The following is a 27,744-nucleotide window of genomic DNA, read 5'->3' on the forward strand; positions in this document are numbered from 1 at the left end:
ATGTGTTTTTTCCCTTCAAATTCCATAATATAATAATTAAAAATTTTCCATTATGAGGTCTTAGGAAAAACAAGAAATATTTAGACATATTATTCTTAGAAACTTATTTCATGTATTCTTAGAATTATTTCCAACATAAAAAATAAAATAAAAAAAATAATACATTTAGTTTAAAAGCATTCATAAAAATGTATATTATGAAAAAAATTACAAAAATTTTATGATTTTGGTAAAAAAAAAAAAAAATCACAAGAACAGTATTTATAATTCAACAGAAAAAAAAATTACTATTAGCTAAATAATTGATTTTTTGTTAAAGTGAACCCATGTATAGGAATACTAGCATTTATTTAAGCCAAATTATTGACACTTAAATGTTGATCCTTTAATCTTGTCTCTATTATGCTGTTTTTTCTTTTCTTTTTAATACGTTAGTTTTTTTTTTCTCTTCAATTAGTTCATGAGTTTTTCTTTTATTTTCTGTAAACAGTATTTAGATTTAGGAGGAAAAAAGTATTTAAGTTCAGTGAGTTACATTTAAATAATAAAACTTATTATTTCCAGAAATTTTAAAGGATTAGTCTGAAAGTCTTTGTCAGTCTTTAAATGTGGTCAATATGAAGTTAAGAAATAAATTTCTTTTCTAATTCTGATGGGAAAATTCATGATGTAGTGAAAAGTGGTAAATCTTGGACCGATGTATTTATATTACCAGAAATGCTTGGTTAATAAGACTTATTTTTTCCAGAAATTTTAAAGGATTAGTTTGAAAGTCTTTGTTAGTCTTTAAATATGGTCAATATAAAATTAAGAAATAAATTTCTTTTCTAATTCTGATGGGAAAATTCGTGATGTAGTGAAAAGTGGTAAATCTTGGACCGATGTATTTTTATTACCAGAAATGCTTGGTAATTATGAGATGAAGGCAGATGAAAAAAAAAAAAAAATTGAAGACGGTAGTATGGAAGATTTTATACTTAGACGAAAGGAAAACTATGTATCATAACAAAATTAGGTGTTATATATGCTATGCCAGAACTTTTGTGGCATTTAATTTTGAAGCATATAATAAAGTTTATTCAATATTTGGATATTTAGTTAAGTTTCCAAAAAGAACAAAAAGCGGAATTAAGAAAGCTAAAAAACTTTAAGAACATTATTCATAGAATATCGAATCTGAATTTCATTATGAAATTATACATTTTAGATTCTTCATGTCACAACTTCTCGAAACAAATGGTGAAAAATTAGTATCTGCAAAGAATTCTTATGAACTGATGTATGATAATATGGTACAATCAACTTTTCCGAATGTAATGGCTGCATTAAAAATTAACATATGCCTAACGATCAGAAATTCAGGCGGTGAACGAAGTTTCATGAAACTAAAGCTGGTGAAAAACTGCTATAATTCAAGAATGTCTGAGCTCTCTGGTCATTATGGCCAATGAACATGATGTATTAAAAAATTGATTTCCAAGATAGTTTAACCGGATATATGCTATTTATTTCATATTTAACATCAATTTATTTTATAATGCTCATAAAATAAATAGATGAATGTTACAACATGAGATTGTACATAATATAATAATCATAGATATAAATATAAAATATGATTTGTTTTATAATTCTATGACATAATATTATTTTTAATTTCTAAAATATCTAACTGTGTAATTAAACAATATTTAAATGGTGTTAAAAAGTGTTGGCATCTTTTTACTACTTTGTTGACAGTAAAATATTTGTTATTTCGATTTATTCTAATACTTTTTTTTTACTTAAAAATGCTTATTTAAACTTTTTTAAGTCAACAATTTTTAAATAATTAATTTAGACCATTTAATAATTTAAAATTATTATTTTTAATAATAATAAATTTAATGATTTTATTTCATACTTAAATATTAATTAATATGCATTTTCACTAACAAATTAACCTGCAAGTATGCAGTCGTATGCAAAATACCATTCAGTCAATGGTACAAAGAATGTTGGCACTATTTATTCCAGTTAAAAAGAAATATAAGTAGGAATAATTTTCCTCAATGATTCTCATTTTATAATAAAACTTGATATTTAATGAAAAAAAATTGAGGATTTATGAACTATCATTTTTTTAATTATTATCCACCTCAGTTAGAAAATGCGCAAAGATAGAAATAAGAAAATGCGCAAAGATAGAAATAATTAATTGGCGTACTTTAATTTTATATAATCAAAAAATTGAAATAAAAAATGAAGATAAAGGTTAGCAACTTTATTAATTTGATATATATAATATTTGAAAATCTTATTTATATCATAAATGGTTTCCAAATTTTTATCTTAAATTAGTCCATTTAATTTCATTCTAAAATGTTTTCTTATTTCCTGATCCAATTCCCACTTTTTATTTAATTAATATGACAAGTGCTCTAGAAAATCTCAATAAGTTCGTGCCTGTATCCTCAGGTTGCCAAAATCTGTAACTGCAAGCAATGTCTCTTCTCTCTTATACTGCTTTAATATCTTCAGAGCTTCTTTATCAGTTAATTGATTAATTTTCTTTAATTTTGAATCTGTATGAGTAGTGCGATTCCATAAGAAACTTGAAAAAAAATTGATTTCGAAACTGTATTATATTTCTAAAAATAAATATTATAAAAATGAATAAAATAAAAAAAACTAAGAAATGAAAAATTATCGAGATATAAAAAGTTTCTATTTGAAAGTACACTAAAAAGTATATTTTTATAAAAATTTTAATAAGTTTTTAATTATTAAATATTTAAGATAGTCTACTTCCCACAAGCATCTAAACGTTTTAACAAGAAATATGGAATAATTTGTATCAGATCACATGAGGTGCTAATCCTTTTTGAAATATTTTTATTATTAACGAATTATCAAATGGGATTTCTTTATATTTTAAGATTCATATGGTAGTCTTTTAAATCTAATTAGCTATTTTTATTATTATTATTATGTGAATCTTCAGTAAGATTGGGAAGATTTGTCAAAAAATCAATTTTTATCAAAAAATGGATTGTTAATTATTTTTAAAATGAACTTGAATTAATTAACATTGCTCACTTGGTAACTGGCATTTTGACCAGATGTATCATCAGCCATTTTCTCACACATAATTAAGTGCATACGGACCACCATATGTGGATTCTTTTCACTAGGATAGTCATTGTGTCTGGTCATTTGTTGCTATCCAGATGTGGGAATACAGATGTGTGTCCCGCCGTTTCAAATAGATCCATCATGTCTTCAAGGGAGAAGAACATCAAAACATCCAGATGCTAAATTTTTTTCCTTTTTGTGGAGACTTCTCAAGTCATCTAGAAACGATCAATCACCAGCAACCGTTGTCATTAAGTGTCACACCCAGATGCACTTCAGCCGGTGTTAGCTGTGAATTGATTATATTTAACATGTGCTGTAACACGGTCAGCCACAAAGATAGATCCTTAACAGGCACTCCCACGATTGTGACCATTGAGGAAGCGTTGCTAAACAACTATTGGGTGAATGGGAACTTAAATTGACCAACGAGAAACCAGAGGCAGATATAGGATAAAAATAAAATGCGTTTTTTTTTTTTTTTTTTTCTATCCCGAGGGGACAAAAGAGAAAGGCTTCGAATTAAAATTTGGAAAGAAGACGGGTTCCGGTAAAGTTGTTCCCGATTTTATAGAGGAACTCCGTGTGATTCGTACTTCGGTGTTAGTGTCCACTCGATAAAGATCGGTAGATTTCTGGAGTGGCCCTGCAGTAGCCATTTACAGCTAACAGTCTGTTAGCAGTTTTGTGATGACCTACTCTCCAATTTGATCAAGGAACTATTTCGTGATTCAACTGTTATTTGATTTTTGTAAAATGATATTAACTAGGATGGGACCAAGTTGTTTTTCGTACATATATTAGGCTATAAATAAAAGAATTGTTTTGTTACGCTATTCTTTTATTTGATAGGTCTTAATCAAGATATTACCATATATATATATATATATATATATATATATATATATATATATATATATGTATATATATATATATATATATATATATATATATATATATATATATATATATATATATATATATATACACATAACTAGCTTTTACCCGTGACTTCGTACGCGTGGAAAGTTTGATGTGTATGTATGAGAACTGACGGTCTGATCACAATGTAAAATGTTATCAAACCATATCATTATGGTGCTGTTGAAAACAGAGTCTGATATGATATAATTAAGAAACTTGTTACTCATTGAAAGATCTATGGGGAAATTTCAAATTTTTTTTATTCCAATATCGTTTTGTATACAACGTTAAATGATTTATTATTTTCCGTCAGCACATGCAAGTTTTGGGCATCTGAAACACGTGAACAACCAACATATAATTGGCCGTATGAGAAGCATGGAGTGCTCAAATGAATGCTTGCCAGTTTGCAAGTTTGGCCCTGGGATTTGTTGATTGTCATTGCAAAAGCCAATTTTAAGATAAATTGCAACCTCTTGAAACAAAATGGCAAGTTATTTGGGATAATAGGTACGCGGGGAATTAAAACGCTGTCTCCTTTAGCAGCTCCTGTAATAATATAATAAACTTTTATAATATTACTGCCAAGTTCTGTGATACGAAGCCTAGTGCCGTTGCACAGTCTTTGTGCATCCAGATTTCGGATCAGTAGAACTGGTACGCCAACTTTAAGTTCCAGCTTATGGGAAGGTACAACTTTTAACTCTAAGGAGTTGAGGAATTCAATGAGGTAGGCAGTACTATCGTCATTAGCCATCTCAGTGTCTATGGATGTGTATAATTTTGAATTTCCGACGATCATGTCTAAAATTTTTTCGTTTATTTTATTGACCGACTCGTTCTTTGGTGACAGCACTGCCCTCTCACACAACCACTCTTCATTATTTATATTAATCTCAAAATCGAGAAAAACTTTCATGATAAGGTCATCTTCTGCAGCCACTGGATGGGAAAATTCTTCGGAAAATAGAATTTTCCCATCTGCGTCCGTTTCTAGACGACCCTCTCCAATTTGCAGAAGCTTATTTGCAAAGACACCTAATTCCAACGTCATTTTGGGTAAAGTAAATGCGTGAATTTTTTACGCCAGCTGGGATAACGCAATGCAGATTTAAAATTTTTAATTTCCTTTATTTTGTCTTATTTTAATTTAAAAGTACTTCAGAATGAATCCAAAAGATCGATTAATTAACAATGTTTAATTTTAAATGCAACAAACACTAAGAAAATAAAAGAATCGTTTGAAATAATTGGTCTAAAATATTTTATGGCTAATCTCGTTAGAGTGGGGGGAAAAAACTACTTAAAAACGATGTATTTAAAACTATAGGCATATATGAAAAATATATAACTAACATAAATACAATTTAATTACAAAAACACACAACGGAACAGCTTTGATATGCAGTCATTTTCGCCAAAAAAAAAAAAAGTTTGTTGCCAAATTTTAGCGAAATGGTAGAATGTGGCGCGAACGGCAGCAGCCAGTCGTAAGGTTTCGATGAACGCTGCAGCAAATTAACGGAAATATAGGAGGGTGGGTGGGAATCAATAAATGCAAAAAAAAAAAAAAAAAAAAAAGAAAGAAAGAAAGAAATGAAATGCACGCAAAAAAAAAATTTAATTGAAAATAATGAATGTATGCAGAGGGAATATGTACAGCAGGAAAAAAAAATCAAGGGAAATGAACAGGAAAGTTCGAATTACAGTAACATAAAAAAAAAAAAATGACGGCAATGTAAACTCAAACAAAGCGCTACCAAAAAATTACCAACCTCGCAAAGCACCAAGTGGTTGTATATCAAAGCTTAGCCCACAAAACTAACCTAAAAACAGTTTATTCAAAGTGTGTACCTGAAATAAAACAAAACAGGAAACCAATTGTTCAAAATCCAGTCCGTTGAACTTGAAAGTAGTAGGAGATTGGAATTTATAGCATCAATGGCTTTATCTTTTGTTACTCCTGCGCATGCGTGAATTTTCAACGCCAATTGGGACAACACAAATGCATGAATTTTCTACGCCAGTTGGGGTAACGCAATATAGATTATAAATTTTTAATTTCCTTTATTCTGTTTTATTTTAATTCAAAAATACTGCAGACCGAATCCGAAAGATTGATTAATTAACAATATCTAATTTTAAATTTATCGAATACTAAGAAAATAAACAGAATCGTTTGAAATAATAGTCAAAATTATGTTAAGCCTAATCTCATTGGCGTGGGGAAAAAAACCCCTGAAACTTTACTTAGTTGGCGATTTTTGGCGGGAAAGTTAATTTTTAATTAATAAACTATTAACCACTCAATTAAACGAAATAAATAGTAGCCTACGTCCTATTCCAGACTATAATCTATCTCTCAGCTAAATTTCATCCAATTCTGTTCAGCCGTTCTGGCGTGATTGACTAACAAACATCCATCCATCCATCAATCCAAAATTTCACATTAATAATAGTATTTTAGATATAAATACAATTTAATTACAAAAGCATTAAACTAACCTAAAAACAATTTATTTACATATTATACCTGAAATAAAACAAATCAGCAAATCAAGTCAAGTCAAGTCTATTTTATTTATCGATCAAGATTGAGATAGCTACAACAGTGTAATACACATAATTTTTAAACTTTCAATTAAAATGAAAACACAGTTGTCAACAATCAGAACACACAGCGCATGCGTGAATTTTCAACGCCAGTTGGCGTAACGCAAATGCGTGAATTTTCAACGCCAGTTGGCGTAACGCAAATGCGTGAATTTTTTACGCCAGTTGGGGTAACGCAATACAGATTAGAAATTTTCAATTTCCTTAGTTCATGTTTTATTTTAATTTAAAAGTACTTCAGAATGAATCCGAAAGATCGATTAATTAACAATTTTTAATTTTAAATGCATCAAACACTAAGAAAATAAATAGAATCGTTTGAAATATTCGATCGAAAACACGTTAAGCCTAACCTGATTAGTGCGGGGAAAAAATAACTGAAGCCTTATTCATTTTTGGAGGGATTTGGCCTCAGATTTTTGGCGATAAAGTTAGTTTTTAATTAATAAAAAATTAACCACTCAATTAACCGGAATAAATAGTAGCTTATGTCCTATTCCAGACTATAGTCTACCCCTGTGTTAAATTTCATTTAATTCCGTTCTGACGTGATTGACTAAAAACATCCATCCAAACTTTCACATTAATAATAGTAGTTTAGATATACTGTTTGTTTCAGTATCCTGTGATGACCACTTTCCGACGATTCTATCTCACTAAGGGGTGAGATGAGGAAGATGTGCGCATTTCTGGAATTTACTTTATTATCAAATTTTAACATGTCCTCCTTTCATCTTTCCTCTCACCCCTATTTTGTCGAATTAAATGTATCCTAATGCATGCGCAAAAGGCCCATTCCATGGATTTTGAAACCAAGGGGCAAATTTTTTTTTAATCTATTATCATGGTTATAACACATAATTTTAATGAAAAATATCTGATTTTGCTTGTTGTTGACTTGATTTTTGTGTAAAAATATTAGATCTCATCAAAAATTGCATTTTTTAAAACCTTGGCTGAGAATTTGTAAATGGCCTGTTTCATTATTATATTTTTTAAAGGTTTCTATAATTATTTCACCTTTCATAAGGTGCCTATAGAATTTTAATTTTCAATTGTTAATATGTTTTTAGTAATACTATATCAAAAAATTACAAATTAATGTCTATTTTGGCTTTGTTTTAACAATGAAAGCTAATGAAGATTGTGGAGTGTCACATACATGACCATTAAAACTTTTTTTTTATTTTTTGCATCATTAAATTAATAGAAAGTTCTAAATTTTTATTTTCTAAATATAATCATACTATTTGATGAAACTGCATTTAAAAATTTAAAAAATATTATAATTAATTTATAATTTTCAATGGTCAGGTATGTGACTTCAAGCAGTTATGTATGTGACATTGAATTATAAAATCCAAAGCAGTTATTTTAAATTCATCTCACCAGATGGCAGTACATTCCTTTACTTCTCCAGCTATAACCTAATGTTTGTTTTTAAGCAAAGGTTCACAGCACACTGTGTTTGAAGTATGCTGCAAGTCAGATTTTGCTATCTTTAAGCATCTTAGTCTTATTTTGCTATTTTAAGCTTAAAATATGGATGATGAACAAAGAATAAAAAATGCTACTAAACAAAAGAGATATTATGAGAAAAAAAGAAATGATCCTGATTTTAAAGAGAAAGAAAAGCTAAGGCAGAAAAAAATAAGAGATTTAAAAGCAGCAACTATGACAAAAAAGGAGAAAAAGAAACAAAAGCAAGCAGCTAGAGAAAGGCAGAGGAAATGCAGAGCAGCCAAAAAGATAAGTAATTCTACAAAAATTTCAAGTTTGAATTCTTCTATTGCGACTACCCCAGAATGTTCTCCTTATACAGTTCCCCAGACACTTGGCAAAGCAGTTAAAAAAACTTTGAAAGCCTTACCAACCTCACCTCGAAAACGAATGGCTGTAGTCAGCAATTTAGTGGAAAAGGTAGGTTTAAAACTGCAAAAGGAAAGAGAGTCCAATATCAGTGATAATAATCAAAACAAAGAACTTGTGGCAGACTTCTTGTGCCGAGCAGACATAGTCTACACTGCTCCAGGAATGCATGATGAAATGATAATTTGGGAAAATGGCATTAAAAAACGTGTTCGTAAACATTTTCTTACAATGTATATGAAAGAAGCACATGCTTTGTTTAAGGAAGAAAATCCAAGCATTAATATTGGATATTCAAAATTTTGCAGTTTAAGACCTAAAAATGTTCTTCTTCTTAAAGACACACCTAGTGATCAGTGTAAATGCAAGAGTCATGAGAATTTCATTCTTTTGTTAAAAGGATTAAATATTGATTATAACAATGATTTTTGGAAAGAAGTGCTGTGCAATTCAGACTTGGAATCAAAGTGTTGGGAAACAAAATGTGATAAATGTAATGCTGGAAAATTGCTTTTAGATTTTATTGGCAAAAAAGGATTAAATAATGCTTCTAATGTACAATGGCACCAATGGGTTAAGTCAGAAAATAAGCGCTTCTATAAAGAAACCAATGAAGGTTGCATAGCTGAATTAACTGATAATGTTTTAGAAAATTTTCAAAGTTTTAAGCAGCATGTAAAAATTAAACGAATCCAAGCTGCTGCCTTTCAATCTGATATAAAGCAAAGCAATACTGTTGTATTGCAAGTAGATTTTGCTATGAGTTATTCATGTGAGTGGCAAAGTGAAATACAGTCTGCACTATGGAGCCGGGAAAACGTAACTTTGTTTACAGCTGCATTATTTGAAAAGAATCATAAAACACAGAGTTATCTTATTGTAAGTGATACTAAAGATAAATCTAAGCTATCTGTGTCTGCTTTCATTTTGAAGCTTTTGGAAATTATTAAATTTCAGGCAAATAAACCAAAATTAATAATTTGGAGCGATGGACCATCCAGCGAGTTTAAAAACAAATTTATTTGTTACTTCCTCTTTATTTTATTCAAAACACAAAAGCATTTTTCTAGTTTCGAATGGAAATATTCAGCAACTTCCCATGGAAAGGGAGTTGTTGATGGGATAGGAGGTACTGCAAAGTCCCGAGTCTATGCGGAAGTAAAGGCAAGAAGAGCTATAGTACAGAATGCAGTTGATTTTGCTACAGTTGCTGCAAAAGTAGTACAAAATATCACTGTCATTCCTATGCTGCAAAAGGATATAGATAAAACTCAAATTGATTGGAATTTAGCTAAGGATGTTCCAGGAATTAAAAAAGCCCACATAATTAAATGTTTGGATGAACACATTTGTTTATTTACAAGTCAGCAAAATTTGGATACAACTGTGCAAGAGCTATGCTTTTGTAAAAATACAGAACAGTGTTTGAAAAGAACTCCATTACTTGCACAAAATCACACTTCTGCATATATTTCACTTGGCAAGTTTTTACTTGTAAAAGTGTTTGGAAAAAAGTCCTGGAAGCCTTATGTAGCACAGGTGTCTGCATTAGATAACACCGAAATCAATGTTATTTTCCTAAAGCAGGTATCCGTATGCAACTTCATTTATCAAGAGAATGATATAGGAGTTATTCAGCGGGATGACATAATTAGAGTATTGCCAACACCTATAATTAACGGTCGCAATACTGTAATATTTCAAAATGCAGTTATGTGAAATTGAACGATGTCACATACATGACTACTTGTCACATACATGACCTGTAAAGTTACATTTTTTTTTTAATTGAAAAATTAAAGAAATATTTAATGCATTTATTAGTTTGTCTTCATTAAACCTTTTTCTTATGGGAAACTTTTTTTAAGCACGTTTCATGCATATAATTCACTGATTTTTTTAAAGAAAGTTGGTGTTATCAAATCACAGTTCCAATTTTTGTCACATACGTGACTATCTAAAAAAAATTTTAAAAGGTCTCTCAAAATTTAAATACAAATATATTTTTCATTACCATTTATTAAAACTCTTTTTTAATTGTCTAACAAAATTAAATTTTTGACTTTCACTACATTTGTACATAAATTTATCAGATATTTATGCATATCTTTTAGTCCGATTGTCACATACATTACCGTGGAATGGGCCAAAAGCGCAGAGGGTTTTAAAATCCGTTGACGAACAATATATTGCTTTTGGAAGTGATTTGGCTTGAAGAAATACTTCAAGAAATTAGATATATCTTTTTATAATTTGCTAATACTTTGACCCATTTGGCATAATTCAATCTTTGTTTCCTAAGAAAGGGATTGTTCTGATGCAATTACAAGACTTTTAGATAAATTTATGTTTTATAAATATTGGCAATGTTAAAAACCTCTGCATATTTCAGCCCTTTAAAATCTAACTTCTCCTTGGAAAATTAAACGATTAAAATCTATATTTTATTACTTGGCTGGAAAAGACACTACCCGTGATGGCTTTCTTTTTATTAACAGGTTGCAAATCATCATTATCAGTCTTTAAAAACTGTATTTTTAACCTGACACATGCACTCATCATGTTGCTCAGTCTAAGTTACAGATGACAAATCTAATTTGTATTCAACTACGTCAAAATTAATTTGTACATTTTTGTTCACGGCAAGTGTGATTGATATCAATTATAAAAGGATATTACTTTTCAATTCTAATTAATATGCATATCATATCGCCCAAGTCAAGGAATCCTCACACAAAATCTACTGTTTTTATATACCATTCTGAGCACCAGCAAATTAAATCTTCAAGGCTAAGAATTTTTTCAAATACATCTGTACTCAATGTGTTTATAGTCTTTATGCAACTTTTTTCTTTTTATCTAGGTGCTTCATAAAGAAATAACATAATAATAATAAATATATATAGAATTTTTTTCAAGCTAGAAGCACTCGATTATATGAATGCATTCTCTTCAGGGTGTCTGATCTTTCAATGGAAAGTGCTTCCAGGGATCAGTGTAAAAGTATTTCTCTTCAATTTTAGAAAATTCTAATAATGTAGAAAAAATATATGTTTCTTCTCTCATCTGCTTCTGCATGGCCTGATAGGGAAAATGAATAAGGGTAATTTTTTTTACTCTTCAAAATTAGATCTTGGTTTTTAAATGACTTCAGCACATGGCTTACTTTTCTCCACATAGTTATTGCTTCTTTATATAGATCATTTGTTATTATATTTCAGCATTATTATTAGTGAAGTATTTAGATACTTTTACTGCAAGTAATTTTTAAGCAAAAAAATTTTGAAATTCTTTTTACAGTATGCAGGGAAAATGTGTGTTTAATTATTCTCTGTTGAATTCCTAAAATAAATACACCAAATACTTGAAGACCTGAAAAATGAAAGGAAAGCACTAAACATACTATAAAACTGAAAATATCAACAAAGTCTGCTCATTTAAAATATTATTTATGTTTGGAAGCAAAGAGTGCTAAAGAAATTGCTGATAATGACATAAAGTTACAATCTGATTTTTCTTGATTGCTTTATAGAAAGAGAAATCTTTGAAAAGGTGATCGCTGATTTTAAATTTTGCTCAATAAACCAGCAAAATTTAAGGTGTTGCAAGAAGGCTTTTATGAGAAAATGCAACAGTTGAAAGAGTTAGGTAGCAGAATTTCTAGGGGGAAAAAAATGGTTCACATAGTTAATAAAATTTTCAGATTTAGACCTAGATTTGTTTATTTATGTTCTTAACCTTTTACTTCAAGGAATTCATATGCTAATGAAGTGATGATGTTATGTTTTTTTCTTAATATTTCTTATTGTAGTGTAATAAAGTAATTTTAAATATTCAATGAAAGTGCTTTGTAAAATTTTTCATAAGTCGCTGAAAAAAATATTTTAAAGAATTTCAAAGCTTGTGAAAAATATTTAGCAAATAGTGGTAGTATTCTATTTTTATATTTGTATAAGAATTGAATACTTTATTACCCAGCTTAGTGAATTCCATTGTAACTCATAGTTTGATAATCAAAGCTATTTATGTTAATGTTGTTTTTAATACTTTCTTTTTTATAAAAATACTATAAAATTGGTATCTGAGTTATTATTACTTAATTTATGCTTCTCAATTTCAAGATTTATTGTTATTTTTCACCACTATTACTTCATTTTATCATAAATTATCATGATGATTTTTCTCCAAATGCAATTAATCAAAAAATTATTCTTTCTGTTTATTTTGTACAGGATGTGTAGCAGTTTTAAATGTTTTTAAAAAGTGTTCCTTTTTTTTTTTAATGAATCTTATAAGTATCTTAAAGTGTTTTTAATTTAGGTGCTTATTTCTATTTTTGATGATTTAAGGAAAAATAAATAAAATTCTCCACACTAGATTTGTGGAATTAAATAATTGTTGTTTTCTTTGTGATGTCTGATCTTTCACCTTTGATGGAATACCAATGATTTCCGAAAGTCATGGTGAATCAGTATTTCCCAATTTAGGGAAATATCGATTGAATGAAAAAATATATCCCTTTCATTTGACTGACTTTTCATTCATCCCTTTTCGATTGTCTGTATAGAGGAAGAAAATAGTTTCTTTTTAGAGATTATATATTTCTGGAAATCATATGAGATTGTTTGTAAATGATTTCAGCTTGTTGATTACTACTTTATGGGACATCTGTTTATTATACTATATTTCAGCATTATTATTAGTGAATTATTTGAGTACTTTTACAATAAGTAATTTTTGTATTGAAAGAAAAATTGCTTTTAAAATGTATTACAACTTTTTACACTCTGCCGGAATTTTTTTTATTTAAATCACTGGATTTTTAAAATTGAATACGATAAGTGGTTGAAGGCTTGCAAAAATGAAAGTAAAGCAATAATTAGTACTAAAAAGGTGAAAATATCAGCAAGATTAGACCATCCGAATCATTGCCTACTTTTGGAGGACAAAGGCGGCGGCAGAAGTGTGGGGGGGGGGACGAGATATATCTGACAGGGAGCAAGCACAGTTCCTCTAATTTGGTTTCAAAATAACTCATAATAATTAATTTTACACTTAATTAAAAAAATTAAGTATTATTTAGCTTTTATTGTTCCGATATTGACCTTTTCTCTTAAATTAAAATTTACTAAGATATTTGAAAAAAAAAAATAGTTTTTTTTTACTGACCATCAAAAAATTGTCAATGTTTGAGTCTATTTTTTGTCAGACTTTTGATATCTAATTCTAGAAAAGATATGGTTATATTTCATTTTAGATTCTAGTATATAGATAGAAACACATGTTGCAACACTGAATTACCTAAATTTGTTGTAGCATGATCATGGAAATATTTAATCGAAATTTAAAGGGGAATACGTTTTTAATTACTTTGAATTTGGCTCGAATTTCACACAGTTCTTAATTTTCTGGATCGTTTTTTTTTTATATATACTTATAAAAGTTTTAGTTACAACAACAATAAATTTATTGAACAGAATTACAATAATTTATGAATGCCTAATATTGGATAATGATATATAATCAAAATTGTTCTGTATAAAACGAAATGTTTAAACCTAAAAATTAGTTTTCTTGGTTAATTAATTTTCTTGAAAGCGAACAATGCTTCTATAATATATAATTATATAAAAATAATTAATGTATAAAGTACTGTTGACGCAGGAAAAAAACGCGAAAAAATAATAAACCCCTTCTAATTCAAAAAGAAAGAAGTGTGGGGGGGCAGCATTTATTTTTGATAGCAGTACCAGGAAGAATTTTAGACTTCCATTCGTTTCTAACTAGAACTTAGGATGAAATAATTTCCAATGGGTTTTCTTCTTTCCCACTTCTAAGACCGAAGCTACCTGATTTTTTTGGGCTAAGTCGGGATGCTTCACACTTGGTGATCGGTGTCCAAGTCTTCTTGAAAAAAAAAAAAACGCATTGAACTTTGTATCGATCGCGCCAGAATGGCATGTCCTGTTAAATTAACTTCATGCTCTTATCATGGAGGCTATATAAATTGAATGTAGAAACTATATTCAAAAAGTTTTACACTTTACAAAGTATACAAAGAAACTTTTTAAAAATCCTGAATAATTTATTGAAAAAAATTCGATGTTTTCTCCAAAAATTGATTTTTTTTTAGCTTAATGACCTGTCTAAAATATTTTTTGAATAAAGTTTGTAATAAACGAGCAGGTATTCAAATATGTTTCGAATCCGAGGCGAATAGTTCGCGTGCACAAATGAAAATTTACTATAATTTGGACACGAATAATATAGAATGCTTAAGAGATACGATGATGTTATTGTTTCTTAAAAAGGCCAGAGAAAATATTTTGTAAATTTATGTACAAACTTATTTTTTTATGTAATGCTTATAAAAGCATGAAAAAAAATATATATATTAAACAGTAAATTCTCCATATTAAGTTTAAATATATAAATATATATATAAGCATTATTTTATGTGAAGCAGAATGCAGTTTGAAGACAGTGAAGATACTTTTAATTTTGTGACGTCGTTTTATTTCATTTTGAAGAAGCAGGCATATGTACAAGCGATGAGCACACAGAACGACACAGAAAAGGAATGAGGAAAAAGCTCTTGGACATTTTATCCCTTGTCTTATATAACCTATGATTTTGATAGGGAAAATATTTCTTTACAGTGCTAATATATTACGAGATTTCGATAGGGATTTTCGTTACACGCGCGGAGAAGGTAGGGGAAAGACAGGGAGATTTTAAAAAAGAATTTGCCTCATCAGCGGTATTTTCCCTCTTCATGCGGAGTGTGGGAAAGTTAGACTTTTAGCTGATTCAGCAATTTAACAAAACTTCTCTTGAATTAATTAAGTAGAGACAGTGGAATTGGATCATGAAATAAGAGAATGAACTTACTATGGGCTAAATTAAGGTAAAAGCTTGGAAATTAATTAAATTGAAATTAGAGTTAAAATATCATTACATACAAATATATATATAATGTAAAACACATATTTTTAAAGCAGTTTCGTGCCGAAGGAAGACAGTTTTGTAATTTTAAAACTTCGCTTTATTCCATCCGGGGAGGCATAATTTATGTACAAGCAAGAAGTGACGAGGTACGTCAATCTACAGTAGACACAAGAAGGCAAAGAGGCAGAAATATTTTCCCCCGGTGATTATATATTACGAGATTCTGATAGGGATTTCTTTTATAAATGCCGATTTAGGAAAGGGTGTATCTTTTAAAAGAACACACTATCTTAAAAGAATTTGTTTAGCTTGACAGATTTTTTATCCCTTCACTCGGAGTGTGGGAATTGCTGATTTTAGCAGTTCCCACACTCCGAGCAGTTTTACAGAACTCGTGTAGCATTAATTAAATAAAAAAGGTGGAATTGGATCACGAAATACGAGATCATTTTAGAATGAAGTTAATATGGGTTAAATTAAGATGAAAATTAAGAAATTAATTAGTATTTAATTTACATTTAGAGATATCATTATACACAGACACGCGCACGCACATATGAGAGAGAGAGAGAGACTTAGAAACTAATGCATTTTATTCAAAATCAATTAAATCTTGAATTTGAATTCCGCTATCTTGACTCTTTGGCACATGTTCTTATCGTTAAGTATTTTTTTTTTTTTCCTTCCCTCGAAGCGGTTGCAAGCTAATATTCCTCCACCAAAGAATGAGTCCCCCCCCCCCTATTTTGTGTTTTAGAAGTAGCACACAAATTTGACTACTATTATTATGTACTTTTACTACTATGCAATAATAACTATTTTCTTTTTCATTTGTCAGAGATATTAAAAAGTGGAATTTTATTTTGAAATCAAAATGTTAAAATCTGCATGAGTTGAAAAGAAACTTGCAATGATGGGCTTTCTGATAACTAAATTGATTTTTAGAATACTATTAATTTATACTGCTCAGTTTTAAAGTTTATTATTGTTTTTGATTACCATTATAGTATTTTATCATACAGAATAAAATTATGATAGTTTTTTTTTTAAATGCTTGCCATTGAAAAGAATTTTCCTGTTCACTTTGTAAGGATTGTTTATTTTTTGATTAACAGATTTATTTTTCTCAAAAATATCAACTCTATGTATAAGTTTTTAACCCATTTTTAGCCTGATTTACATAATCTTTTTCTTTTAGAATTCCTTAGTTGCAAGCTCACAACTTCTCTTAATAGGGTACAATGCAATTGATGGGAAGCCGTATATTATGACAAAGATAGATATCGAAGAAATTCTAACTCCAAATATCATGGTGTATGAGGTAAAAGAATATTTTATGCTGCTTAATATAACATGTATTTTGTATAAAAATGTAATTTAAAATACTTTTATCTGTGAATGCAAACTTGAAGTAAGATAATTAATAAAAATTCTAGAATTTTTAACAATGAATTTCACACAAATAGTTTGTTTTGAAGTATTGTAGGAATCTATTAATCATCAATTTACCTTCCAAATAAACAATTGTCAGTTCTTTTAATATGTTGTAATTCTGTAATATATATATATATATATATATATATATAAGTAACCAATCTATAGTAAGAAATAGTTTGAAAACGAAACAAAACAGTTTCGAAATCGCAACTAAAAATTATTACCTATTCAAACTAAAACCAAAAAAGAACTTCATAATAATTAGAGAGCGCAACTGCAGCTACTTCTAAAACACAGATGAATTGATACAAAAGTGTTAAAATCAAGTTAATAGGAAAATTAAAAAAAAAAAAAAAACAAATAAAAATTGAACAAAAAAAAAATATAAAAGAAAATCCGGCCAGAAGATTTTTTCAAGGGTCACCCTCAGGCAGGGATTCAAAGAAAGGGATTTTTTCCGTGAGGAAATGCAGGCATAAGTCTAATAATGATTCCTCGTGACCCGAAAATCCCCTGAAATTAGGCCCAAGAGATATACCATTTTAATAGAAAGGAAAATACAAAACAACAAATTAGAAGAAAATAACCACTACAAAGTAAAAATACAATAACAAAAATAACAATAAAAACAAAATAGCACTATAGGAAAAAACGAAAAGGCCAGCACATGCCATCAGCAGTCAAGGAATTTTTAAGCTATCGATTGTGATTCCCGCTTTTTAAAAACACTAACGGTAAAAATGCAAACGCTAAATTAGGTAAAAAATTGTAGGCCCCAACCCCATCTATTGAGTGATCTAATATGCAAGGAAAGTTCTATTTTTATTTAAGCCAAAGAATTAATCCCAAACCATACCTTGTTTAATTAAAAAATTGACATTACAGTTATTTCTAGGAAATTCATTTTTAATGAGGTTGTTTGATGCTTCAATATAGGAATTTTTATTATTGCAAACCCTTTTGATCCTGTTAACTTGTGAGAAAATTAGATTTTTGAAAATTTTAGAGTTTAAATTGGAATGGTAGTTGCATAGTTTTGTTATTTTAAAGTTGAATTCATCCCTTTTATCGTATATACCAACTATTGTTTTATCATTAGCAATTTCGATTTTTAAATCCAGAAAGGTAGCCTCAAGTTGATTTTTATTTGTATCTGTTAGAATTAAATCTTTTGGATAGCAATTAGTAACAATATTAGTATTGTCGAAGTTAATCAAAAGTAGGTCATCAATATATCTCCACCCGTTTATTAAATTATATTTAATTATTTTTTTCTCATAATAATGTAGGAAAATATTAGCTAAAGCACTTGAGAAGGCTGTTCCCATTGGAATGCCCGTGACTTGTTTATAAAAATTAATACCATTAAAAACGTAATTTTCAGTAATATTAAAATTACATAACACAAGGCAGTTATTTTTAGGAATGATATTTTCATTTAAATATTCGTCATATATAACAGTGCAGACCTTTATTAATTTTTCATGAGGTAGATTAGTGTATAAATTTTCGAAATCAAAAGTATTAAGTTTATTAATGTTGTTATCTTTAAGAAAATCCAGTACTTCTTTGTTACTAGAAATAATAAAGTTGTCTTCATTTTTTATTTTGTCCAGGATAATTTTTAAGTATTTAAAGAAATGTTTACCCGTATATTTATTATAACTGCCAGTGCTACAGGTTACAAATCTGAATTTTAATGGATTTTTATGAAATTTAACTGTTGGGAATAAATAGGGATAGTTAAAAAGGCAAGTCTTAGTTTTTTTTTTTGTTTTTTTTTTTTGCGAAAGCTAGCATTCTTTTATCTAATTCCTTTTTCCCAGTGTTCTTTAACATATAAGATGCATTAGAGTTATATTCATTAATTAAAAGTTCTTTATAAGAATATTTACAAATTAAACAGAAATTATTTGCTGATTTATCTATTACTGTAATAACAAATTTTTCTTTTAAATTTTTTATTTCGTTTTTTAATGTTTTACTAAAATAAATCCCACGTTCTTTAGATCTGTCAAAATCAGTATTTATTTTATTTTTATGACAAGCATAATTTTTTATAATTTAAAATATATTTTTTTTGTTTCCTAACTATTTTAGATCTTTGAAGAACAGACTTATAAATATTCTCCTACATAACCAATTTCAGCTCTGATTCTGGTATAAAATGCTTATTAATTCCAAAATAATTTATTATTTCCAAATTCTCATTTTTTTTATTATAATAAAAAGGACATATGCTTATTAGCTGTGTAATTACTCATTACATTTTCTGTTATGCAAGAGACTATATTTCCTTAGACTATATAAACAGTACTATATTTCCTTAAACATTAATTCTAGATTCAAAATTTTAATTTTTCAGACTATACTGATTTTGCTAAAAACCAATTAAAGTTCAAAAAAAATTTTTTTTCTTTTTCTTTCTTACATTTATTTTGTATCTTTTTTAGTCTCGGAATTTTAATGTTTCATACTGCATTGAATTTACTAAAAACAAAGATGAAGTTAATTTTTTTTTTGTATTTATTTTTCCTTATTCCTTGAGTGGTGGTTAAAGAGTACTTGAACTAAAAGGTCTTTTCCTCCACACCTAATGATACTGTGGTATAATAACTCAACAATTTTTGTTACATGGGTGAATAGATTTTTACATTGTTAAGTGACAAAAAATATCTAAAAAAAAATAAGGATAGTAAAAAATTTCGAATAGTGAGAAAAAAAAATATTAGAAAAAGACAAAAGAAGAGTAACAAGTAAATTTTACATAGTAAAATTATTGACAGAATCAGTCAGTGTGAAGATGGCAAGCTGCGGTGAAGCAAATAGGGAGGAACCAATGAAAAGGTGAAACTGCTAGGTGGACCCTGTAACAAAATGAAGCTTTCTAGGAAATCTGTACTAAGTTGGGTGTAAAACTTGGGCATCTTATTCTTTATTTTTAGGTACATAATCTAAAATTTCAAAGTGTTTCTTAAGCAGTTGTGCACATGCTATGCTAAAACATTACTTTAAAAAATCCTCAACAGCTTGAATAGTTCTTATTAAAGATTTATGATTTATATGGTATTTAAAACTTCTCTCAGAATTATTTTTTATTAATATGTGCATATAAGAAATTTGAAAGCAATATTTAATACTTTTTTTGTGGAGACTCCTTTCAGGTTGGGCCTTTGATCTTTAATGCTAGCAGACTAGATATTCTTAGTTTTGATTCATGTAATTGATAAACATGTTAGTTTAAAAAGAAATTTGTATTCATCCTTTGCTACAAATTTCTGTTTTTTTTTGTAGTTATTTATAAAGTAATTATTAATAACTGTATTAAAGAAAAGAATTGTATATAGATATTATTCCTCAGCAGCAACTAAACTGACTCACCCTCCCCCCTCATATGAGCTCAAAAGCTATCATAAAATTGCAGAATTTTGACTATATATCAAAAAATATGGCTGATTTACTTAAAAATGTTAATAGTTATTAGAGAAAAATGATTGGTAGATTCACAATCTTATGAATGTCTGTATTGTAATAATTTTTTAATAATAGGATATCATTACATTTTCCTAAAATTAAATTATTTCTAATAATATTTTATTAATTTTGAAATGAATTTTTCTAAATATTCTTTTTTCTACATTTGTTATTCGATTTATTTATGATTTTATGTCTATATATTTACCTTTTTACTTTATAATTATATAAATTTTTAAATACTTTCATGTGTTTTGCTCTTTGCAGGTCTTATATTGTGCAAAGAAGATATGATGATATAAACAAATGTTTTTGAAATGTTTAGAGAAGTAGCACAGTGGGGTGTTATTATTTAATATTGATTATTTATGGAATAAGGTTGTTATTTATTCAAATTTTGTTTTGGTTTCCAAAGTATTAGGTTATGACTTTCATTTCTGTTTAATTTTTCTTATTTATAGCTGAAATTATAGATAATTTAATTTTGAAAGTTGAGTTAAGCATTATATTTCTTCAGTTTATTGTTGTTATAATTTTCTGTTTATATTTCATTTTTAAAATTCTATACATTTTTGTTAAAATTTTATGAAAAAAAAATATGAGAATATTTTTTATTTATTTTCTTGTGCTCCTTCTATAAGCATGAATATATAATATCCTTGAATATCAAACTTCATTATTCTAGATCCATTTATTTCCATTATTATTATTATTAAGAAAATTTTCAGTATTTAATTTTCCGACTTGAAGAATTTTCTAGACTGAAGTAATATTAACTTGTCAGTATTTTTTATGCTCATGCAATATGAAGTAGTTTTGATATTCTTATATAATTTTGATTTTAGAATAATTTTTGGCATATGACATCAAAATTAATACTGATAATTTTTTGAATAACATTAATAAATTCTAACAGAAATATTTATCGTAAATTTTTATGTAAAATTGAAACCTGTTCAATGAATTATTTTTTCTATTTTATTGTTGTTATTGTTTTAGTAGAATGCATAATAGGGTACTTAAAAGGACCTTCCACAAATTTTAAAATGTATTTTTTAATTTGGCTTTCAAAATAGTTATTGGGCATTACTAATCCTCCAGCAGGTGCAGCCTCTATACTAATATGAAAGTTTGCACATAGTTCCTAGATATGCTATTAAAAATTTAATTATCAAATAACTTTTAAGGTATTAAGTTTTAAAATAAGGTTGTAATTAGGTAAACAGGATATAATTGTGATTTTTACATGATGACAATTCTTTAAAATTTAATTCTGCTTTGTTTTTCAATACTTTTATCTTGTTTTGTAAAAAAAGTAAAAAGCCTTTCGTTCAAAATGTTCTTTCATAAGAGCATTTGCCATTTTTATAGATATGTATTTCTAAGTAGATTTTCTTTATTACTTACTGAATGAATAATGTTCCGATTGATTGCAGCTACCTTATTTTTAAACAATTTATTTTATAAAACAACAACAATAACAAAAAAAGATTTTAAAAAAAGTTATGTTGATTCTGAATATGTATGAAATACAAATTGCAGATGTTCTATTAATACCTTGTATTTCAAACGTTGACTCTAATTTGTCAAAAGAAGCTGTGAGAAAAGCCTAAATCATTTTTTTATTATATACTGTAATAAAAAGATACATTAGAGAATAATTTCATTTTAAATCTTGTATTTGCCCAGCTTCTGGAAGGTTATGTAAAGTTCATTTCCGATTTCATTCAATTACAAAATGCATTGAAAGATTATATTGTACTACTAAAAAGAAGTATTTTCCTATGAATGTTTGAATATAATTTATTTTTCTTGAAAATCATTCAAAATTATAGTTCATAATGAGCAAGAGTCGAGTAAGATAAAAGATAGTATACCAATAGCTGAGTCTCACGTGATGCTTAGGACCTTCAAAACCACTTTAACTCACAGAAACTGCCATTCTTCTCTTTTGTCATGAATCCTTAATTCATGAACCTGGCTATTTATACCGGATGTAGAGGAATAAGTCATAACTAGTTAAGGCATATATTAATTTATTCAACAGATCATTTTATTCCAATGTTTTCAGAAATGACAAATTTTCATTAATTTATATCTGGAATTTGAAAATTTGATTTCTTTCCACTATTATTATTAAATTCAAAATGTGAAGTAATAAATGCAAATTCTCACTTTGAAAGAAAATACTACTTTTTTAAAACTAAAATGCTCTCATACTAACTAAATATTTAATCATCAAAGAATCTTAAAACTATAGAGACCTATAAGAAATTATCTATGATGTTTTATATGCTTCAAAAATTTGAATAATTTTTTTTTCTCTTTTTAGGAGATTAATAGTCTTTGTATAGTTGCAAGCAGCTGTAGTTCTCGAATTCAGCTTTTATCGATAGAGAAGATACCGATTGCAAAAATCACAGAAATGGTAAGTTTATAGATTCTGTTCATTCAGTATACTGCAAATTTCCTAAGTTGTATCATCTGTATTCAGTAAAACAGCCTTTTAAAACAGAAATATTGATTCAATATGAACTTTACTATTACAAGTACCTTATTAATTTTTATTCCTGACAATGTTAAAATTCATTAGTGAATTCAAATTTTGAATAAGTATCTTAATTGCAATTTCAAGTATATGTTTCAAAAAATTTCTGAAGTGTAGTTATATTAAGTTTGAACAAATTTAATTTACACTACTGATTTATCACAAGAGATTGTACAATGTCAATAAATCTATGAATATTTAAATTTTAAAGAGTAAAGAAGTATTTTAAAAGACTTACATACTTGTTAGATGTTCCATATTTAAAAAAAAAATTAAAATTTTAATTGATGTTTCACATTAAAAATATGATTTTAAATTGTGTTCTTCAAGTTTTATTTAAATTTAACTAAAATAATGTATTTAAATTTTAATAATAAGCATTTTTAATTGCAACTGGATAATTTAAAATATATGTGCAATAGTTAGAACAGTTTGTGGATTAAAATATTTAATTTTGATCTTAAATAATTTTGGTTATAGAGTAATGTTAAAGGAATATTTTAAACCTTATTAAAAAATGCTAGAGTTTTATACTTAGCATAGCTGACAAAGCTCTGTGGTCACATGAGATGTAACTTATGACTGTCAAGTATTAACTAATTAGCAAAGCATAAAAAAAAGCAAATGTACTACAGATAAAAATAAAGAATTACTTTAGAAAAGAAAAATGCTACTAAAATGAGAAATTATTCAGAATTTGCAGCATATATTAAATTAAGTTATATTTATTCACTGGATGTGTTTCCTCTGGAAAGTATTATCTATTAAAAAATCCTTAAATGTGATGTATAATTGTGCCTACATTTGTTAAACTAGGTGTTAGAAAAGGGAAAGGTGCCCAAAGGCATTGCTATCAGCAATTTCAATAACACCAAGCTGCTATGGTTGTTGAGCGGTCAGTCCTGTGAGGATTGTACTGCCTCTCTCAACATCCCAGATGATGATTACATTAGCTGCAACATGACATTTAGAGTTATTGCGCTGAAGTCCCTCCTCGGACCAGAGAAGAGATTTATCGTTCAAGAGAAGGACTTCGCTAGCTGCTTCGATCGCAGAAACACCAGGCATTGCTCTGAGAATCTCATCAAACTTCCGGAAAGACTGCCACCACCAGAAAGTGTTCCTATCAAATCAGAAACCATTCCTCGTCTAGTCAGCAAAATCCCAGAGACTGCGAAGGTCACACCCAAGGTTTTATCACAACCAGCTAATAAATCCCCAGAGATATACAAGTCCGTGCCCAAGGTCTCTCCTCAACCAGTTAGCAAAGTCTCAGAGACAGCCAAGGTTGCACCCAAGAAACAATACTGCGACAAGGCTGTCGAGGTCCATCTAGATAGGGCTGACCTTGGCAATGACTTGGAAAATGATGACAACAAAAGTGTCCTTAGCTACTATTCTGCCGAATCCGTCACGATGCCAAAAAAAGCTGAGCTGCTGAATTCTTCAAGCAATGAAGATTACTACAGCATCGAGCATTATTCATCAATGAGTCGTGGAAGCACTCTGCGAGGGAACACTAGTCTTGAGAGGAAGATTTTTGACATTGAAAAATGCGTGTTGGATATGTTCGAGACGCACAGTACAGAACTGAATGACATTAAAGTTGAATTAAAGGAGCTGAAGAAAGCAGTTTCGAATATTTCGGCCCTGCACTATGGCACTTCTTCTGGTACCAATAGCCCATCGAATGCTCAGTTATTATGCCACATTCAAGAGTTACAACATAGCGTGCACGTTGTTGAAAATAAGTTGGATACCATGAGTATAGATATTAATTCTAGAATGAAGCACCAGGATCGCAAACTGAGTATGATCAGGAAAGAACTTAATACTTTACTATCTAAATATACATAAGAATCTTAAATTATATATATATATATATATATATAAGTATTGTTCTAGTTCGAATTAAGCTCAAAACATGTAAATAAATTATTCAGCACATATAAACCCTGTTTCAGAGTGTTTTTTTGTATTTACAATAAAATCAAAACTAGATGAAATATTTATCTTGCAAGTTCCAGTATTAAAAATAAAATAATTATTTGATCTATTTTATTTATTTTGAAATATACTGACACTTTTTATCAACTGTTTGCATCCATAAATTCCTAAAAAATTCTCATATTTCTAAAAATTATTTTCAGATTTCTAATTAACACTTTTAGGAGACCTTTAAATTAAATTTTTTTATTATTATTATGTTGGAATCCTTATGATATTATTATATATTTGTGAATCCAACCTATAGAGATAACTCTACACAATTTTACTTAAAGAAATGAAGTCATTTAGCAGGGTAGGTAGCCAACTGAGAATCGTCAGGGAGTTCCGGGATATCAAGAAAAGCTAGGGATATTCATTATAAAACTGGAAATTTTTATTGAACACGATAATTCGCTGATATTTTTTCATAAGTAGAATGAAACATTGTTGGCAGCTAATAAAAATCAAACTTTTACTGATAGTCTAAAACAGATTATGAGAGAAAGATTAACCACTATATCTAATTTATTGCATATATGTATAATAATTTCTTTGAAAGTTTTTTTTTTTTTTTTTTCAGAACAAGTTATTGACATAGTAAGCATTTTTTTTTCTTTTCTTTTTTAGAAATTAAGTTGTTAAAATTATCGAAAATGGTTTTGCTTACTAAAATGGTTTTGCTTTTAAAAGGAGCCTAACTTAAAGCCCAGTTCTTGTTACAGTTATGATTTTAAGCTTTAATGGGTCTCTTCTATTCAAAAAGATATATATGGAGCTAATCCCCCCCCCTTTTCTTTCTTCGAACATCAAACTGATCATACCGCTTGTTAAAAAAGCAAAAAATATGAATTTTGGGTATTAATATTCAAAACTGGTTGTAAAATATTGGCCCATTACAATTCTAAAACAATTTATTTAAATTAAATAAGTATTGTACAATACTCCCCCCTCCTTTTCTCAGAGATCTTTTTGTGGAATTATGAAGTATCGGACATTTGCTAATATTTCTATAAAACATTTTTTTTAAACATTATGAACACGGATTATTAAATTTTTCATATGAATGGATGCTATGGAATACATGAAATGGATGTTATTACTAATATTTTCTTTTGTCTTCGCTTAAAATTTCCATACATTTAACAAAATACACTATAATTTTTAAAAAAAATGAAACATGAGAAATTAATTTGTTTGATACATTATAGGTAAACATGCCTCCTGTAATTTTTTTAAAAAAGTGACATTTTTCTTATACGGCTTGGTGTATATGAAACTGTTTGCTACAAAAATGTACAAAATTTTCATACTATCTTTTTTTTTGAAATTTATGCTTCAAAAATATTCCTCTTTTTATGCAATAAAGAAAAAAAAAATTGTCAAGGAAAGATTTTCCAATTTTCTTCTCTATTTTAAGGGTTAAGCATTGAGCCAACATGCAAGCGATTTTTTTATTATTATTATAATTGGTGAGATAAAAGTCAATGCAATTTTGATTTTGTTGAATAACTTTTTCTTATTTTGATGTAGAGACTTCATTTTGTATTTGTAAATGATTTTTTTCTGTTAGTAAAATTATTGTTCAGTTCTGACTGGCGTGTTGGTAAACAAAATGGATAGAAGAGGTTCTATTAAAAGGTAACAAATCATTTTATTCTTAAGCATTCCGCCAATGTGGACATATTTTTGTACTGCCTTTTTCGAGAGTAAATTTGAGAAAAAGTTCCTAGATATGACTGGTTGGCTAAAAGGCGGTTTAGTTGGGGATGTATCTACTAGTGTTGGTTAATATATTTGGGGAAAAAAAGGGGGGGGGGGGAAGGATTTTACATAATTGATCTGAATTCAAGAAATGAAAATGTGTTTTTTTTTCAGAGAAGTAAATTTTATTTTACATTGATTTTAGTTAGAGTAAAAAAAAAAAAAAAAATCCAATAAAGTTAAGAAGATATTGTGCAATGAAGCACCATCATTTTGAAAATATAAGAAACATCCGAAAAATATCAGGGAAATTTCTATAAAAAAAACCTGAAAATGTCAGGAAAATTCAAACAGCAGAAATGCTGGCCGCCCTGTTTAGGAACTTTGATTAATTTAGGAGATTCAAAATCAAGTGCAGTGTCATTAATTTTTGATTCGCCATTTATATTTACTTCAGATGCAGAAGGGGGCTCTGAGGCAATTGCAAAAATTTTATGCAGAAAAATCGGCTAACTACTTCAAATAGCAAGAAATTCATTATCACTCAGATTCCTCACATTTCCAAAAGGGTTTTGGTTTTGGCAAAAATGTAAGATCAATGCTATATCAATAAATTTGAAAACTTGAAATTTTTTTGCAAAAATTTCGGAAAGTTGATGATGAATAGAAAATCAAATAATTTTCTGTAACAGCATTCTTTAGTATCTTCTAGAGTAAAAACATTTTGCAAATGGGGGGGGGGATTTATTTATATCTTGAATGGAGAGAAGTTGTTTTGATTACTTGTATCAAACAAGCTGTTAAATTCTACAAATAATATAAAATAAACTTATATATTATTTGTAAATTTTATTAAATCAGATTATTCAGCAGATTATACATAACTGGTTATCTTACTTGTATTGTGCTATATCATAATCAGCAGTTTCATTTCAATCCTGTTGTACAAATAAACTGATTAAATGGAATGTTTCATTTTAAACATAAACTTAATTTTAGTACAATTTTGATAACAGTTATTTTTATACCAGAGTAAAATACTCTATGAAACTTCATTATTATCATTAGAATTTTTAATTTAGTTGAGGTTTCAAGGATTAAATAACTATAGTTTACAAATCATTCAT

The 27,744-nt window shown here is 28.2% G+C and overlaps 1 protein-coding gene across 1 annotated transcript in view; it reads left to right on the plus strand.

The window, feature by feature from the left end:
* LOC129990699 (WD repeat and coiled-coil-containing protein-like) overlaps window positions 1-24,902 on the plus strand; it is a 37,870-nt gene extending 12,968 nt beyond the window's left edge. The window contains exons 8-10 of the mRNA XM_056098176.1: window positions 16,667-16,789; window positions 22,712-22,807; window positions 23,744-24,902. Of these exons, the coding sequence (XP_055954151.1) occupies window positions 16,667-16,789; window positions 22,712-22,807; window positions 23,744-24,784 (1,260 nt within the window). The 3' untranslated portion in view covers window positions 24,785-24,902. The remainder of the gene's footprint in view (window positions 1-16,666; window positions 16,790-22,711; window positions 22,808-23,743) is intronic.
* The last annotated feature ends 2,842 nt before the right edge of the window (window positions 24,903-27,744 follow it).

Source organism: Argiope bruennichi, chromosome 2 (genome assembly GCF_947563725.1).
Source record: "Argiope bruennichi chromosome 2, qqArgBrue1.1, whole genome shotgun sequence".
In the NCBI taxonomy this organism is placed as follows: Eukaryota; Metazoa; Arthropoda; class Arachnida; order Araneae; family Araneidae; genus Argiope; species Argiope bruennichi.